The sequence below is a fragment of the Vigna unguiculata genome, chromosome 1 (genome assembly GCF_004118075.2).
Source record: "Vigna unguiculata cultivar IT97K-499-35 chromosome 1, ASM411807v1, whole genome shotgun sequence".
In the NCBI taxonomy this organism is placed as follows: Eukaryota; Viridiplantae; Streptophyta; class Magnoliopsida; order Fabales; family Fabaceae; genus Vigna; species Vigna unguiculata.
In genome coordinates this window covers 33,786,549-33,805,880 of record NC_040279.1, presented here as the reverse complement: position 1 = coordinate 33,805,880, position 19,332 = coordinate 33,786,549, and the positions used below count along the sequence as shown (strand labels likewise).

The 19,332-nt window shown below is 28.2% G+C and overlaps 2 protein-coding genes across 2 annotated transcripts; both read right to left on the bottom strand.

Annotated features, from left to right (window-relative positions):
• Positions 1 to 3,239: 3,239 nt before the first annotated feature.
• Positions 3,240 to 5,601, bottom strand: LOC114177089 (probable protein phosphatase 2C 38). Its single transcript, XM_028062327.1, has 5 exons — positions 5,159 to 5,601; positions 4,690 to 5,074; positions 4,079 to 4,446; positions 3,747 to 3,983; positions 3,240 to 3,659 (listed from the first exon to the last, which is right to left on the bottom strand). The coding sequence occupies exons 2-5, from the start codon at positions 4,976 to 4,978 to the stop codon at positions 3,441 to 3,443; spliced, it is 1,113 nt and encodes a 370-aa protein (XP_027918128.1). The 5' UTR covers positions 4,979 to 5,074; positions 5,159 to 5,601; the 3' UTR covers positions 3,240 to 3,440.
• An 11,706-nt stretch (positions 5,602 to 17,307) lies between these two features.
• Positions 17,308 to 18,908, bottom strand: LOC114181161. Its single transcript, XM_028067523.1, has 4 exons — positions 18,706 to 18,908; positions 18,479 to 18,599; positions 17,976 to 18,315; positions 17,308 to 17,834 (listed from the first exon to the last, which is right to left on the bottom strand). The coding sequence occupies exons 1-4, from the start codon at positions 18,780 to 18,782 to the stop codon at positions 17,593 to 17,595; spliced, it is 780 nt and encodes a 259-aa protein (XP_027923324.1). The 5' UTR covers positions 18,783 to 18,908; the 3' UTR covers positions 17,308 to 17,592.
• Between the last annotated feature and the right edge of the window lie 424 nt (positions 18,909 to 19,332).

The following is a 19,332-nucleotide window of genomic DNA, read 5'->3' as shown; positions in this document are numbered from 1 at the left end:
TCCGTAGTTTTATTAATAATTTTATTTTCTAATGTCTATAATATTTCATACCATTTGAATGGTGTAAAATTGTAGTGAAATGGGTTTTTATGAAAGTGTAAACATCGACAGTGAAAATGAAGGTTGAGTGTTCATGGACAAGCGTTGAGTGTGACAACATTTTCGTCTCACTATTTTTCTTCAATTTTGGCTCGTGGGGTGAGATAAAAGTTCACACTCTTCGGTCTCTTTTTGTTTTTAGGTTCCAAGTAAACTAACTATAGGACTACATTAACTATTTCCCAATCATTTTAAAAGTTAATTAGTAATATTAAATTTATTTTAATTTCATATGTTTTTTCAAAATCATCCTTACAATAATAAGACACCTTTATACTTTTAAAAATTATTTTACTTTTAATTCTTTAATCTCTTTGATGACTAATAGATTCATAATTTCAAAATTTTCTAGCTATTCATGTGAATAGTTAAAGTTGGTTTTTCCACCTGTTATTTATACACATCAATCTATATAATTAAGAGAATCTTAGTGACAAATAATTAGTGCAGGAGGTATTTTAGATTGTATGTTATGAAAAGAATTAAATTTGACTTTTAACTTAGGTCCCAATAAAATAAAGAGGATAAGATTTATTTGTCAATTTTTCAAACACTGTCATTCTTTAAATTGAAATTTGATTGCAAACCAATTTGGCGTCCTGAAGGTGCAAACTAATTTTGTATGGAACATTGCAACTTGATTGCAGCAAAACCAATTCGGTTCGTTTCATTTACTAAAATTTGAAGGAATATTGTCCTTCTATTTCTTTCCATTTTTTATTCTTACTTTTTGTTTGTTACACATTCTTGGTCTGTTTTTCGTGGTTTTCCTTCATTTATTTTATGTTAGTTATTTCCTTCATTTTTATTATTTTAAGATTTATAATTTTGTAATTTTGACCTTATTATTCGTAACCCTATTTGATGCTTCCATAATTTGGCGAAACTCACAAGCTTTGGTAATGGTAATGTTAATTAAGGTTGAAAAAAATCATATCCATAAGAAAAATATGTATAAATATTAAATAAATATATTTAATAAATAATGAATTTGAATATTTAATTATTCACCGATACAAATATCATGATATTTAATCAAGGGATACCTACGTCGATAATTATTAGTGAATTTTATTTTAATATTTATTTATTTATTTATTAGTTGAAGTTATTTTTATAAAAATTAAATTTATATTTGTATGCAAATTTAAATTTGATTTTTAACCAAATCTATTTGTATTAATATAACCAAATTTATTTGTATCAGTATTTTACAGTACAATTTTATTTTAATTTTATTTTAAAATTATTTCTTATTTAAATTTATATTATAGTGAATTGTTTTTAAATAATTTTATTTAGAATTAATATATATATATATATATATATAATTATATTTGGGTATCCATAAATATTCATATATAAAAAAATCTGTAGATATTTTTTATGATATCCAAGGGACAAGTAACAGAAGAGGTAGCACCATAGATTTTTCTAGAATGAATAATGGGTAGATACTTCTGGTAACTGACTTCTTGTTATGCTAATTTGTAACAAAGTATACAAATTTCTTAAACGATTTTTTTTTAGAGTGAAATACTCAGCTTTAATTCCTAGCTACGGTTCATTCGTTCAAGTCACAATTTTGATGATGAGTTTGGTGGGTATAGGAATTTATGTGAGGATATGAGGTGGTGAGTTTGGGAACTGCTCAATTAGGAATGTTAACGGAGGTGGGTAGGGTACAGGTAGTAGTTCTCTCGTACTTTACCCATTGGATAAATATCCGTTCCATATCTATATTTGTCGGGTATCCGTTATGCTGGTATCCGTCTATTTTTTTCATATCTACGGGTATTCACGGGTATCTGCAGGTATTTAAAAAATTATTTAAAAAACAAATATTTAATCATAAATTCAAACAAAACAAAATAAAATAGTCATAAATTTTAAATAATTTTTAAATAAACTCAAGTTGATACAAGTCTAAATAATTATAAAAGTAGAAATTTTTTTAATTAGTGTTTTGATCAAAAAATTCACTTTCTCCAATTGATTCCTAAAAAATAAACAAATAATAAACCTTAATTGTCACATGCCAAGTATTCTTATTTTGATTTTATCATTTGACAACAAACATACCATAAATGTCATTTTCTATATAGAATTTGATGTATATGCCCAATTTCAAATAAAGGAAAGAGAAGAAGAATGTCAAGTGGTGTACTTGAAAGAAGACAATATACCAATACTTGAAGTTTGAAGAATGAAGACAGAAGACTAGATGTGCAACTTAGAAAAAATTAGGCCAAAATGTTTTTTACTAATATATATATATATATATATATATATATATATATATATATATATATATATATATATATATATATATATATATATGTGAGAGTATTTTTGTGAATTGAAGATTAACGGGTACGAATACTATGATACCCATATTCATCTCGTTAACATGTAGGTATCAAAAATATTTGTACCCGCGGGTAGCGGGTATTCATTTTTAATATCCGTTTCTTATTCGTTGCGGATTTTATCCACGGATACCCAGGGGTACGAATATTTTTGACATCCCTATGCTCAACTATCTAAAAGTGAAGTGCATATATTTTGTGTTTGTATGTGTAGGACACTAATCGCTACTCACATTACTCACATTTACAAAGGTTAGGCTTTTCAATATAAAATTTCAACAAGCCAGGCTTGATGTTTTCTTTTCCTTTATAGGAATATAGATCATTATAAATTTTACAATACTATTATTTATATTCACTACACTTATAAAAAAAAATTGTAGTTTAATAGCTAGAGAAAGATTTCAATACTTTGTTAGCGTTCGGCTTTAACATGTTTCATACTATTTTAATTTTTTGCCTTTTAAGTGTCTTTCGTAGTCGTATTGTATAATATATATGGTAACAATATTAAATAAGCAGTTTATTTTCTTAATTCATTGTAGCAAAATGTATCTAGCATTTTTAATATTTTTTTTTCTTAAATAGTTGCAATGGTCGAAGGACATGTTTTTTTCTATCTTGTTGCGTGGAGGATTAATAAACACAGTGTGGCCACCTATGCTGTTTATTTTTTCTTAAATTTCAAATTCAGAAACATTTATGAAAGGAGAGGTTTAAATGACAAATTTTTACTATTTCCTTAAATTCCTCTATCAGCACAATCTTATGTTCTTTAGCATCCTTTGAGAAAAGGTTTTGAGAAATTTATTTCATCATATTTTACGGTTCGACAATAATCAATCACAAAGTGCTTCACTTGAAGGAGTTGAGAAGCATGCTGGTGCGGTTGTGGAAGTTTGATGTTATGTTATTTGACTATGTTGTTTGGGTAACAATTGTGTAAACAGAGGAAGACCATAATTGTTTGAACTAAAAATTGGCTGAGCCACCTCCTCTGATCGAAAGAGGAGAAGCCAATAGAGAACTATTATCTACGAGTTTGGGATTTAGATATACAACAATAACTGTAATATCATCGTGGAAGTGTCTCCTCACTCCTTCTTCTATCTTTTGCAGATCTGACACTCTCATTTCTCTCTTCCTTGCTGCTTCTCGAAGTGCAGCTTTCACAAGTCGCCTTGCAATACCCTGCAACACCAATTACCACCAACCATTAATATTCAGAAATAACTTCTGCATCATAAAAGAACACACACACACGAAAAGGAACCTTACATTGCGTGGACTATTGCTGACTATATTCACAACTTCTTGGTTGCTAAGTTGATCCCACAAACCATCAGAAGCAAAGATGAGAAATTGATCTTCTGGGCCAAGTTTATGCACTGATATTTCTGGTTCATAACTAAGAATTGGCTTAAAGAAGGGTTCGGGTAGTCTAAACTTATTCGGCAGAGGCTCCCTGTTAAACTCTTGTTTCTTCAGATATGCATCACCTATGGATCTTGAAACCTGCAAAGGGAAATCTGTGTTAAATAAGAATTCTCATGTTTTTTCTCAACAATCAACAAGGAACCACTTAACAACTAATGCTATGAAATTTTTACCTGTATGAGGCCTTTCACACGCCAAACATTGTGTTTCTTAACCACGATTTGTGGATCATAAGGGTGCCTTGTCCGAACTTCATCTCTCTCCATTTGGATGTTAACGTTGTGCTCTGCAGACAATTGAATCGCTGTTATTTCCCTTGTTGCTCTCTCTACTCTCCCCAGCACCACCCTCGAGTCTCCTGCATTTGCAACATATAGCCTGCCATTGCAAATTATCCCTGCCAAACAACATGTCCCGGTAGATGCAATCTGTGGCTTGCTCAGCCACTGTTTCTTCACAACAGACAGAAAACCCTCTTCTGTTGCAGAAAAGGCCCTTCGTATAACATTCTCTGATATGCCTTGATGTTCAGCTGCGAAACCTGCTTTACACAGAAAAGTGGTTGTTAAACTTCTACGGATGCTTGTTTCTATTTGGCTTATATTTAAAATCATTAACAGTGTCAAAAGTATGGTCCAAATTACGCTACTTTGCAATTGTGGTCCCGGTAATGGATTTAGTTTCAGAATATTTGGGTCAAGCAAGAAAATACTAACGGATTTTGACAGTGTTCAATTAGACAGAAAAAATTGTTATAGTAAAAGTTGAGGGCGTATCATCATACTCTTGACATTGGCGAAGAGATTGTCAGTGACAAACTGTGAGGCTGCGGAACCACCATGGCCATCGTATACACCAATAAAGGTTCCTTGAGGACCCAAATAGTCAGAAGTCAAGGGTCCAGATTCAAGTTGGCTACGATCCTCCAATGAACTATTAGCTTGAATCACAGCCATGGAGAATTCACCATAAAGATGGTTCCCCAAATCCTTGTACCATAAGAGTCCCTCAACTCTCCCATTTACATCTCCGTCATCACCCACAGAAGCTGGCTTCCAGCAGAATCTAACCATACTTTTTTTGCAAGTAATAAAATAAGAAGAGGTTTTGTTGAGCTGCTTATGCTTCTTCACACGGTCTCTTATCCTGAAGTTGTGTTATATATATACCTAGGAAAAGCAGACATCATAGGATAAGAACAAATTTTCGGTAAAAGCCAAACTGGTATGGGGCAAACTAACTGAGAAGTATACCTTGGGATGACAAGGCAAGTAACTCTCATGCAAGTTCAGAGAATACTGAGGCCTTTTGGTTGTATGTACCTTGAACCTGAGCAGCATGCATTCAGAACTTCTCCGTGTGCCAATTTTGAGCAGCAGAGTTAGCTGTAAAAGCACATAAGGTTTGGATATGGCAGAGTTGGTCTAAGATTTGAGTGATAAAAGGGAGCAATGGATAAGAAAAGGGTTTTGGATGTTTTTGACAGAGGATCTTCAGAGCACTGAGACTAGATCTAAGATCAGAAAATGAAAAGAGATTTAAACTACAAACTCTGACATTGTAACTCATGTCCTTTCATTTGTCCCACATGATTTTAATGTTCTGTGGCCATGTGGGTTTCCAAAAGCCATTCATGGCTAGGATTTCAGTTCCATCACATTAAAAAGGTATAATCCTAAGTGTTAGGTAACTTTGCTTGTCTACCTCTTCCACTTTCCATTTTTCTGGGTAAACGTCCACTTTTCCCTGCTTTAACTTTCGTGATAATGCATCACTTTACTAATCTAGACTCTAGGACCCACGGGTTTTCTCACCCTTTACCATCATTGGTTCATGCACTTCAATTTTTTCCTCTCTAATACTTATCTCCACATTTCTGCCACATATCACTTTGTTTAACTCTGCAATACTTTCCCACACGTCTCAGTTGTAACAAAACATAAAAATCTAGGTAAGTGTAAATATGTGACGAGGAAAAATTGGAAAAACCGAACACCACAACACAAGACAGCACAATATCAGGAGTAAAATATGTCTAAAAAGTGGTCCTTTAACACTTTTTTCCACAAACATGTTCCAGTGTGGTCAAATAAGTAAAATGGCAAAGTTCACTTTGGCTTTAACCTAACAAATTTAACCAGGAAAAGAAAAACGGACTGTATGTCATATCCAATATAGTACCAAATTCATTCACCCAATTTCTCCTGTTTGGTCATTTCATTTTTTCTGTCACCGACTCACTGCATAATGAATCTGTATTATTCTGATATTTTCTTTTTCTTTATGCAGTCAAAAACCTCACCTACCAGCACACATCATGGACTAATAAAGCCTGCAACATTTTCTTTTCATAAATACTATTTTCTGGATGCAACTTTGTTAGGCAGAGACTAATCCCTGTCTTAACAGATATTTAAATCCTAACTGGCTAAGACTAATCCTTGACCTAAACACAACCCTTTTGGTGTATAAGGTTTGAAAGTTATGATTGAGAAGGGTGATTGATGAGAGACTTGAGCTGTAGACATCAGAAAAGGTATATATACGCGGATGAAGACATCTTGGAACTTGAAATGATGCATGCATTCACTGTATGCAACAACAGAGTGTGGTTTTGAAATTCCATCAACTTCAACATTGGTGGTTGTAACTTGTATTGTATGATAATTTGGTGAAGGTGTATTAGTTAGCCAGCAAAATAGTTTATGGAAAGAGAAATGGGTATTGAAGGATTTGTCGATTATATATTGTGGTTATGGATAGTAGCAAAGTGAATGATGGGTTTGCATGGGTTCCACCTATAATAAATTTGGATGCGTGCTCTTCAGAGAATACTTAGAAAACAGGACGCATGATAGAACATATATATAGTATTTAGCAGATTTTCAATGAATAGTCAGGTTTGCAGGTGGCCTTGTCAACTCAACCTCACTCAATATGGAAACATATAAAACATACATCCAAATTAAATTATTCATCGTTTTATAACATCTATTCATATCCTCAGATTTCTACCATACTTTCCTGCTCATGATGATGTTGATTTTTTATTTTTATTTTTTTAATTATTGTTATAGGGTGTTTGATGAAACCTGATATATACAAGATAGACCAAGTTGACATGTTTGAAGTGAACCACTGATTCAGACCTATTTTTTGGTATTTTTGTTAGTATATTTCATCAAGTTCTCTATGTGAAATAAGGGTTGAGGTAATTTTAATCAATTGAAAAGTTTGAATTTTTTTTAATTTAATTTCTATTATAAACTTTATTCTATTGGGTGTGTTTCAAATTTTTATAATTTTAAGTTGAGTATATGTCATTTAATTATTTATGTGTGTGTACACAGACAATAGATAAAAACAGTTCAATTAAGTTTATTAAGAGGAGCTTATTAATTATATCGAGTGTAAAACATCTTTATCTATTTTGATGTCAAGTTAGGTATGTAATGATTTAAAATTTAGGGTTTAAGGTTTATAACCCTAACTACTTTCATAGAAATTTACATTGTTTGATTTTTTTAAATTAAATACAAAAGCAAAAATAAACAACCATGTGTAAACACGAAACCATATAATTTGATAGAACAATTGATGTTTTGGAGTTTTATTTTATTTTTTGTTTTTCCAAGTCCGTGAGGTTATGATTGAGACTACATAATCGAATCATTTAATTGTTCTGGTCGATAATAGGAATTCAATTGAAAATATAAAAAGTTTTAACAATCGAATATAACAAATTAAGACTTGATTAAAAATATAAAAATATATGAGATGCTTTAATTATGTTGTTTTTCTTTTAGTTTTTAAGTGAAAATATGAAAATAATGATGATACGTAACAATCACAGTAGTATAGTTGATGACAAAACAAGTAAGAAATTAAGGGCCTCTCATAAACAATAGTAGTTTGTCTTAAGATAGCTGTATTTTGGAATTGATTTATTAGTCACAAAACTTTGTTTGTTTGCAGAATTGACTTTGATTAACATTTGTGATTTTGAACTTGTCAAGTGTTTCAATATATATATATATATATATATATATATATATATATATATATATATATATATAATATTTAAAAATTTAATTAATAGAATTATTTGATAACATATTAAATGAGTTTGAAGGTCTAATATAGACCTACTTTTGTTTTGCATACCAAATATTTAGGTATCTAATAGATTATAGAACCTTTGTTTAAGTCTATTAATTTTTTTTTCTTTCACCTCTATTATTATGCTTTTAATAAATTCTTATAATACTTTTACATTTATCTTGTCCTTCAAGGTATTTTTATCGTAATAAACTATTATATGTTGAGTATCTAAAATTATATATTAAATTCTAAAAACAAAAATGTCATAGAAATGAGATTTATTGAAGCCAATTTTAATAGATTAAAAGATGAAACAAAGGATAACGGAATTCATTAAGATTGTGATAGAGAAACACATGGTTCTTGATCTCTAAAATCCTGCATGTACGACAAGAATAAACAGTTTCTTTTTCAATAATGGATTTCATAAATGAAATCGTACATATGACTTGAAAACCATAATATTATAATAATAAGTTCATATTATTTTATTCTGTGAAAAACGATCACATTATTTTATGTAACTTCCCATGAAAATTATTATAAATGATTTTGCATTAAGACTTTAAAAAATGAGACGCACGTCCATCCTCGTAATTTTTTGTAGTTTTTAACACGTTAATGGATAATATTTAAAACCTCGTCATAATTTTTTATAATGATCCATTTACTCTAGTTGAAAATTCGTGAAGAAATTGAGGTGATTAATTTAAAAAAAAAAAATTGTTGAGGACTGAATGTTCAATTTTATTGTTTAATTTTCTAAGACGTCGAATATCTCAATTAATTCCTGAAATATTTTATTTACTGATAGAATATTAAAACTAAATTTAAAATTTAAATCCTTGACAATCTATTCTTAGATTTTAAAGTGTGAGAGGTCAATTTCATATTTAAGAGTTTGGAAGATCTGAATTTGAAACAAAAACTTTGCAACGAAATTTTTAATAATACAATAACACTAGTACATGGGATGCTCGATTATTAGAATGCATGTTACTCGTATGGGTCAATTTTTGGTCTTTCTTTGTGAAGCAACTCATCATGCTATCTTTATTTCCAAGGTAGTAAGACTAGAATGCCCAACAACTCTTTAACTGCTTTATTATACTCCAATGCCTTCAATAACTTTTTTATTCTACAAAGGTTTATCATATTTATTTTTTAAGAAATACATTTTAAGTTTAACTTAACCCTACAAAATCGATTTAAATGTGATATTTGTATGATTTATATACCGAAAATTTATCTTATCTGTATTCTATGTAGAATATTCAATACATATCTCAAGTTGAGACATTTAAATCTCAAGCAACAGACTAAATAATAGTTGATAGTCCCATAAATATAATACAATATGTCTAACAAACAATAAATTTTGTTAGATATATTTTGGATTACACTTATACCGTCTTAAAAAATATAATTTAAGTCTAACTTAATTCAATTAAACTGACTTATAAAATAAAACTTTATATAATGTAAATTCATCTTATTTCTAGTCTATATAAATTCTCCTATATTAATAATTATTTTCTCAAACGAATTCTTAAAAAAAAAACCTTTTTCCACTTCCGTATAATCCTTCATTGTTTCAATTATTTGTGAAAGTGACATTCAACTTGCCTCATATAATATGATATGGAGTTGATGTGAGTGATTATGTGACACCTATATCTTCAAATTCCTTTCATATCCCTAAATCTTAATTTTAGAAACCTCGACTATAATTCTTGATAATTCATTTTTAAATTTGTGTAAATCTTTTCCATTCGAGGCCAACAAAGCCAATATTACTTCATCAAGGATTTTGTTAATACCGTGAAAGAAAAAAAATATATAATAGAAAGGGATTGATGAAAAAAGGACAAGAACAATGGGATCCAACAAGTTTGAAAGAGGGGTCGAATTCATATAAAAGAATGTAAGTTAAAGAAGTGATAAATTTATTTATTGAACTTATTTCACATGATAACGCCATAACAGTTTACGTATGAAATGATTTCACATGTTGGGTTATCAAATTTGTGTAAACATAACATGTTTACGTATGTAATGATTTTTGTGATGTTTGTGGGAAGAGAAAGAAACAGGGCATAGAGGGAAGTGTGAATTGAAAGGTGGAGAGTGAAGTCCTATATGTGTCATATTGGTGCATTTTGTGTATCATATAACATGTTATTAATTATGTGTGTTGTCCTATTTGTAGTGAGAAAGGAGAGGCATAGCAAATGACACCGTGCATGTTACCACATTTGTTATTTACCCTACTAATGTGAGTGCCAACTTTATATTAGTTGGAGAAAATGTTGTATTTCATTTCTTTCTAATTATTGTTAATAAATTAATAAATAAGGCTAACATAAACTAAGGGATCATTATTACGGTAATGGAAAAACTAAATTAAGGAATGATTATATGTTGTTAAGAAGTGGATTATAAGTTTAAAATAATTTTACAAAATTGACTTGTAAAATGAGATTTACATCCATTTATATGCTGTAAATTGTCTTTATTACTGATTAATGTGAGACTTCTAAGACACTTCCCTCACACTGAGATTTTTACATCTCAGACGTAACATTAAACATTAATGAGTGGGGTCTTATAACGAGTAAAACAATTGGTTCAACAAACAACTAATCTTGCTAAGATAGACACAAACTCATGGTTTTGATATTATAGTAAGCAGTGAACTTTAAGTTTAATTTAGTTTTAAACAACTAATTTATAAGGTGAGATTTACCCTCACTTATATATTTATATTTTGTATCCTAACCTTATCACTAACCTTATCACTAATTAATGTTAATGTGAGAGTTTCGACATATGTAAATATAAAATTAAGCTCGGGTGTAATTACATAAATAAAGAAAGTAAATCATGTATAAATAATTATCTCTAAATCTCTAATCATTATGTTGACTAGACAAGGAACTAACCTCTAATAATTAATTACCATGATTCATGATAATTAACTGTAAGAGTTTTGGAGAATAATTCCTCTTATTGACCAAAGGTAAGATACCAAAATCATTTTATTAGAATTCTTTTATCTTGGATTTGAATGGAGAATTTAATAATCTTTTAAGATATTCAAATGTTTAATTGATGTTACTTAAAAATTATTTTCTTTTTTAAATATTTTGTTTAAATTAGATAATTTAAATTTAGCGAGTTTTAAATTTATCAATTGAATAACGTATTTTAACTAAATGTAAACATTATTAAAAAAAATAATTGCTAAAAGTTTAAAGTATTAATATCAATATTTTTTTTATAGATGATTTTGGTTGATGTTATTTTTTCTTTTTCAAAATTCGTTATTATTTTTCAAATGATATTTGCAAAAACATTTGGAGTTTGATATTAATAGAGATTGTTTTCGGTAGGTATCCATCATAATTATTTAGTCCGACATCAAGGTTATTTTTATGATGTTGGTTAATAATGGTCTTTTGAAGAGTTTTTTTTTTTTATCAATGTTATCTGAAATTTTTCTCCAATTAGCATCAGTAAAAAGACAATCTTGTAATTAATGTTAGTGGAGAAATTTCCAATTTAACAACAGAAAAATATTCTAACATGACACAAAAATAATATTTTTATTGATAATAAAAAAATCACTTCAAAAATTTATACAAAAGTAATAATGACAAACATTAATTGAAAAAAATTCAATTAAAAAAATATTCTCCCCCAAAAATTGATCATGAAAACTCTAATTAATATCAAACAAAAGAAATAAAGGCCTGCAAAAATAAATCTAACAACTTAAATAGAAAATATAATTCCTATTAACATCAATGAAAAAAATACTTTAACCAATATCAACTAAAAACTAATAATCCTAATAATGTTTCGGTCTCAATGAAGTCGATGACACAAATAAGAAAACTTGACAAAAAATTACACATAAATTACTTTTTTAATTAAACATAATTATTTTGTCTATTCAAAACAAGCATACATCATGATTTCGTATTTTATTAATTTGATTTAGTGAGTATTGTCAAATTTAAGAATAATTCCTCATGTCATGTTTTAAAAAATTTTCAAAATTATTATATATAATTCTAGGAACTTCGAGAATTATTTTTCATTTTCTTCAATTCTTTAATTTTTATGAAATTTATCAAGTTTAGTTGATATAGATGTAGCTTTTTCATTTCATCACAAGCCTTCATTTTGAAAAAAGAATAAATTATTTTATTCTTTATTATAAATTTTTTAATATGATTTTATCATCGTCCAATGATGCACGGTAGACCAATTTATGGCATGCAAAAGAAAACTAGATTACTCAAAAAAGGTAGAAAACGAACTTACCCAAAATAGAAAATTGACTAATCCAAAATGTTAGCTTAATTCCTCAATTTTATCGCGATGCAATTTGAATTTGAGAAGGATAAGAGACCGAATAAGAAAATTGACACAGGAAGAGAGAGAAGTACGAGAAAAATGGACAGAGTGAAACTTAAAGGTAAATAAAAGAAGGAGGAGAATGTGGACATCATTTTACATTTTTTAAATTTTAAGAAATTTTTCTAAAATTAATATAAATATAATTTTAAAAAATATATAAAAGTTAAATAAGAAAACTTTGAGAAGCCATAGCTTCTCTCAGTCATATAAAAGTTTTGTCCCTGCCCTATTAAAATTAAGTTAAGAAAAAAAAATGTAATGAACAAAAAAAGAATTCAAGAATATGAAGACTTTTTTACTTTTTAAAATAAAATTTAAAATTATCTAATATTAAGCAATTTGTTGGAAGTCCCTCGTCGACTAGAGATAATGTGATAATTGCATAGTATATAAGTGGGGTGCAAATCTCATCTTATAAAGTCGATTTTTTGAGTTGAGTTAGGCTTTAAAATCTATTTTCTAATATGGTATCAGAGATATAATTAAAAGTCTATCATAGCGAGATTTTTCGAACATTCTGTTCCACCCGTTATGGGACCGCTACGGATCACCCATCTCTAGACCCATGCATGAGATATATATAACTCGGCGTGAGAGAATGTGTTAAAAGTTTCACATCAACTAAAGATAAATTGACAATTTCATAATATATAAGTGAAGTACAAACATCACCTTACAAACCGATTTAATGAGATTGAGTTAGATTTTAAATTTTACTTCTAATACAATTGGATTAATCTAATAAAATTTGACAGTTTAAATTTAGTTTAAATTTTTTAATCCAAATATATATATATATATATATATATATATATATATTATGATAAAACATTTTAAATTCTCTAAATTGATAGAGTATTCTCTTGAAATTATTTATCCAAAAGTTATGAAGCGATTATCTGATATTTTATCTATCTATATCAACTTTTTGTTTGGTTAAGTTGTACTAAATTGTAGACAATACTAATTATGTTATTGTTATTGCAGCATAATTGCATAAGATGTTTGTGCTATATTCTGGGGTGAGTGAGTATAATCTTCATCTATAATATCTCAAAATCAACATTTCTTTCCAAGTTCATGTTACCAATTTTCCTCCCAAAACACATGCAATGTGAATTTTTTGTCTACAATGGGTCCTACGTAGTTGACATTTGTATGGACCTCCATGGATAATTGTCCTTATTTCTTCAAAAACACTATTCCTAGGCTTTATTTCACTGTTCAAGGATCACACATTTGCAATATAGTTATAAATGTCTCTCGTGGATAATCTATGAATTGGATAACCACTTTTAAAAGATTAAAATATTTCCTTTTCAAAATTAACATATATTATCCTAACTTTAAAATATGCATCCTAATGAAGGAACTTATCTTTTCCAAGTATTTCATCTCAAACTTAACTCTTGATTTCTCTATTACCATTTATTTCTTAGTCTTATTTTCAAGGGTGATAAAAAAACATGTAACATAGATATTACCATATAAAATCTGCCATCAGTATTAGACGTACCTTCAATGGAAACTAATCGGTAATTAGAATATATATTTATACTTATTTGTTAACGAGACAAAATAAATATCATAGTATCTATAAAATTTTCAGTGCATATTATTAATAATTTTTTATTTAAATACTTTTTTATTAGAATCAAATGAAGAAGTGAATAAAGAAAAATAATTGATTATAAAACATTAAAAAAATTATTGTTATTTGATTAATAGATTACGTTTTTTGTTTAAACTTATGGAATTAAACTTTTGTTTAGATTTAAATTTTGTAGTAAAATTTATTTGATTTTATTTTTTAGTTATAATTAATATTCATGATGTAATTTTATTTGGGATTATATTTTTAAATCCATTTTTATATAATTTTATATTTTAAAAATTAGTTTTAAGTAATTTTAGACAATTATATTTTTTAGAGATAGTTAAATTTGATGTTTTTTTAAAAAGTTTATTATTTTTATTTATTAATATTTGTATTTATTGAGTACTCAATTTTTTATAATTTACATTTTATTTATTTATCATTTAACTTTAATGATGTAATCGTTATCTTACTTATCATATTATTTATTTATCTTTACGTATAAAAATAATGGGAGTGATTGTAATTAATAAAAAAAATATTATGCTTTATATAAAATAAAATATGATTTCTAATGTTTTTATTGAAAACCACAGTTTAGATAAAAAAAGATCATTTTACAAAAAATAATATAAAATATTTATCATTTTACATTGAAGATAACATCCCGTGCATGTTTGGGATTGAAATAAATGTATCCTTATAATGTAGTCACGCAATTATTGGGCATTTATATTGTGACTAAGTTTGAAATAAAGTAATTAAGCATGATGAGTTACTTAAGAAAGCAAACCAACATTTGACCTACGACAAGTAACATGTTCACATGAAATAAACACATAATCATGAGAATGTAACCACATAACAATGCCATATCTCAAACCAAACCACCTTAGCAATAGACAAGGAACAAGATCATACAATATACCAAGAAATGTAAAACCATGGCATATGGTATTAAATATTTGTATCTGGTACATTCCATAGGTCTTGTTTTTCCCCACCTACCTTTATTAATTTGTTGTATCTAGTACATTCCATAGGATCCCTAATCCCTTTCTATCCCTTTTTTCTCATTACTCTTATTTTCTTTTGATATTCATATTTTTCTATCTTTTACTTTTTGTGTTGTTAAATAGAAGTTAGAGGTTGAGCTCATTTTCATCTTGTATTATTATCTTGTTTTACTAAGGATTTACCAATTTAATCATAAAATGGAAGTAAAATAGTGTGAATGTTATTTTATTAAAAATATATAAAACATAAAGTTCAATTAAATTTTAAATTCATAATAAATTTAATATTTTAATTACATTTTATTAAAATTTTTGCTTATTAAATAATTTTTTTATATTTTTAATTATCTATTTTACTTGTATGAGTTAACAATTATGAGACTATAATGGTATTACAGATCATTAGGGATGACAAAGCGAGTCAGTTCAACCCGTTTTGGCTGGACCTGTTTTTGGTCCGTTTAAACCAGGTAGGGATGGACTAGTCCGTCCGTCCTTCTTTAATTTAAAGATTTTTTTTTTAATTTAATTACCTACTAAATTATTGATTAGAAGAGAAATGATAAAAAAGAGAACACTAAAGTAATATACGAAGATAAAAATCACATATTCATTTATGAATATAAATTCTTAAGAACTTTGATTTTATTATTCATGTTAACTATTAATAAAAGTGAAGAAGCAAAAAACAAAAAAATTGAAACGGGACATGGACCAACGTGTTTTACTTGATATTGATGGGCCACAGGTTAGCCGTCGCCCAACCGATCATGTAATCCAAAAGGTAAGGTTAATATGAGCTAACGGATTAAAATTCTAACCCAATCCATCTTTCTCTTTACGGACTTAACGACAGACTCGTTGGACCTAGCTAATTTTATCACTCTTACCAATAATAAACCATAAATAACTTTTATTAGTTTTGTTGATAAATAACAAAAATATATAATTAATGGTGATGACAGAAATTGTGTTTATTCATCATTTCACATTAAGTGCTATATCATTTCCTACATTCAATATATAACCTCAAATATATTACGTATGGAGACAAATAAATAAAATAAACCTCAAATATATTACTATGAAGACAAATAAATAAAATGATAAAACAAAATAACAGCTATATTATCAGAAAATTAATTATAAAATTCAATTGAAAATATAAAAGTTAAGTACTCGATGGATTAAAAGAATTTAAAATACTCAAACTTATCAAGACTTAAAAAATGATTAAGTAAGAAAATAATACTTCTTTTGAAATTAGGTAAGTTAATATTATTTACAGTAAGTTTAAAGAAAGAAAATGAATTTTTTTACAAATAAAATATCATTAAAAACAATCCAGCAAAATAAACATTCATGTGAAACTAAAGTTTTGAATTTTAATATATTCACTATAATAAAATTTATTTTTAGCTTGAGTTATATTTGATGGTTTCGGAGTTTTAATGAGCAAACGATCTAAGATTTTAAATTAATGCAAACTAATTCAAAATTATTTAAATTTTAATTTAATAAATTTTTAATATAAAAATTAAAAATTAAAAAAATAAATATATAAAATTAGGAGAAGTAAAATATATATAACATTTATACACATTATACACGTTTAAACACATACGTTCGTCACTAATTTTAACCGGTGTTAATTATGTTATGCTATTTGAATATTTATCTTTAATAACAGATGTGACTAACGGATCAACATGGGATTTTAGTAACCCTTAAAAAATTATAAATTTCTGCGTTTCTCATTAGATTTTTATTTTTTAACTTTCAATCTTTTATCTTTTTAATAAGTTATTGATTCTTTTAAAATAGAAGATAATAATATATTAATCCATAACCTACATTTGACTAACTCCTTTTCAACTTTTGTTTATTTTGATTTGAATATGAATTCAACGGATTGTATTGCCTAACATAATTATACAACAAAATTAAGTATTTGTAAAAAAGATTTTATAAGTTAATAAAAGATGAGAGTAAAAAATAAAAGTGAATTTTTAGTAAACGCCGTTACTTCTACGCAGTTTGAAACCTGTTACTTCCTCTCTCTCTCAAAACCCCGTACTTCCCAACAATTTCAAACTCCCATTAGTTTTAAAGCAGTTTGATTATTTTTGTTTCAAACCCCGTTAAGCTTGAAAAAGTAAGATGATATTTGAATAAGCTTGAACATAGAATGAGATGTATCCATGATGTAGACAAGTTTGGCTGCCATGAATGATTTTGATTTTTTTTGCCATCTGAGCCGAATGCTGAAGCTCACAAGTTCAAGTTTAAAATGTAAATGCCTCACACCAATCATCTTATCACACCATTCACTATTCCAAAATGCACACTGCTTGTTAATATCTCAATATGCAGTCATAATTTGTGCCAACTTTTTTCGTTGGACTTCTTCTCTATGCATCTGTGGCTTCAAACACTCTTAATTCAATGGTTTCTTATTACAAAGTTGCTTGAAAAGTCACATCAACTAATGGCAGTGCCATGGTGGTTTTGAACTTAAACTAGAAACCTAGAAAGGCCAAAACACATCTTAAGTTGAAAATTGGTAATTAGTCAACACAAGCAGATTAAATTGAAGGACAAAAACTACCTCATCTAATATAATGTCTCCACATTTTCTAATGTAATACCTGCTATTATAATCTAGGATTTGGATTCTGACTAATAATTTCAGGTGAAGCTTGAGCAGAGTTTGGATTTGAGCCATAATAATCATTGCTACCCTGAGAATTATAACCTTTCCGCAATGATTTTGAGCTTGAAAGTGAAAGCCTAACATAGAACCAATTGAAATCAGCCAACAAATTCAATTAAAAGATACAAAATTTCATCAAATGCAATAACTCCAATTTCAAATTGAACACTTAATTTCGCCATTCTTCAAATTATCTGAGCTCTGATTTGGTGTCTTGCCTGGTATTTGAGGGAGAAAGTTACCGAGGTCTGAAATACAACTTGAAGTATCAGCTAACAGAGAAATATCACCATCTTTGGGGGTGAATGGACTATTGTGGGTATGAACGATTGCATGTTCTTGTGCAGCATTGTGGTTGCGAACTCCATTTTCTAACGAAACTGCACTACATAAAGATGATCCGCAGAAGAGTTCACATTTCTCACCCGAATGACATTTTTGCCATGATGAGGTAGACACATTGAAACATTCAAGCTTCTTCTTTAAAAGCTTAAGCTTTCTTTCTGCTTTGTCTCTTAGTTTTATCTCTTCTTTAAGCTTCTTTTCCAGCTCATTGAACTGATAAAACCCAAGATTTTGATTTTCAATTTTAGGGAGACAAAAATAAAATCACAGAACAAAGTTTATTAAGCAGAAACTAGAAAGTTATATCATTTTGTTTTCTCTAATCTATATAATCTGATGAAGGAAACAAGAAGCAATGTATGAATATGAAAATGACCTTGTTGCACAATGATTCTGCTTGTTCTTTGGCAACCTTTGAAGCATGTCTCTCTGCTAGCAATCTCCCTCTGAGGCACTCCAGAGCATTCCAACCATCGTGTTCTTCCGTTTTCATGCCACTGATCACTCGAAACAATGTGAGTTCCATTTTTATTTATTTTTTCTTACTAGTGAGATAACCTGTTTGAAAGAAGGTCCGTGAGAGAGAGAATTGAAAAAACCCACCTCCATGTGTGATTCTGCTTGACAGTGGCAGGTTTTATTGGCTTATTCTCTGTCCTTTGGCCGTAGCAAGTTGTCATCTTTGTGTGTTGCAGACAACTACTGTTGCTCCAACCATCACCGCTTCAGACCTCAAAATCTTTCCTAGTAAAGATTTTCTGATTCTTTTGAAACCAGAAAAAGAATTGTGCAAGGTACAAATTTAATTCATAAATGTTAACTCATTTTAAAATGTGTTCTACAAAATGAGTCATGCAATACGGAGTTTGAAAACAACATTAGATTATGAACAAAATTGTCGACTTTAAAATAATAATAATGTAATAAAAGTTTCACATTGATACATAAAATCTTATTAATTAAAATGAAATGTAATATTTCTATTCACGAGGAATAAAATATAAAAAAATGTATTGTTTTTTTATTTTATTTAAAAAGGCGGACTGTGATTGATCGGAAGAGATTTATATGAGAAACAATTAGTTGATTTTTAAGTGTTACAAGTTCTAAAATTTTGATGATGAGAAAATGTTATTTGCACATATTATAGACTTTCTATTTATTTTATAAAGAATATATTATTTTATTTTAAAATGTACTATTTTCTTATGCGACCATCTTAACCTGTGT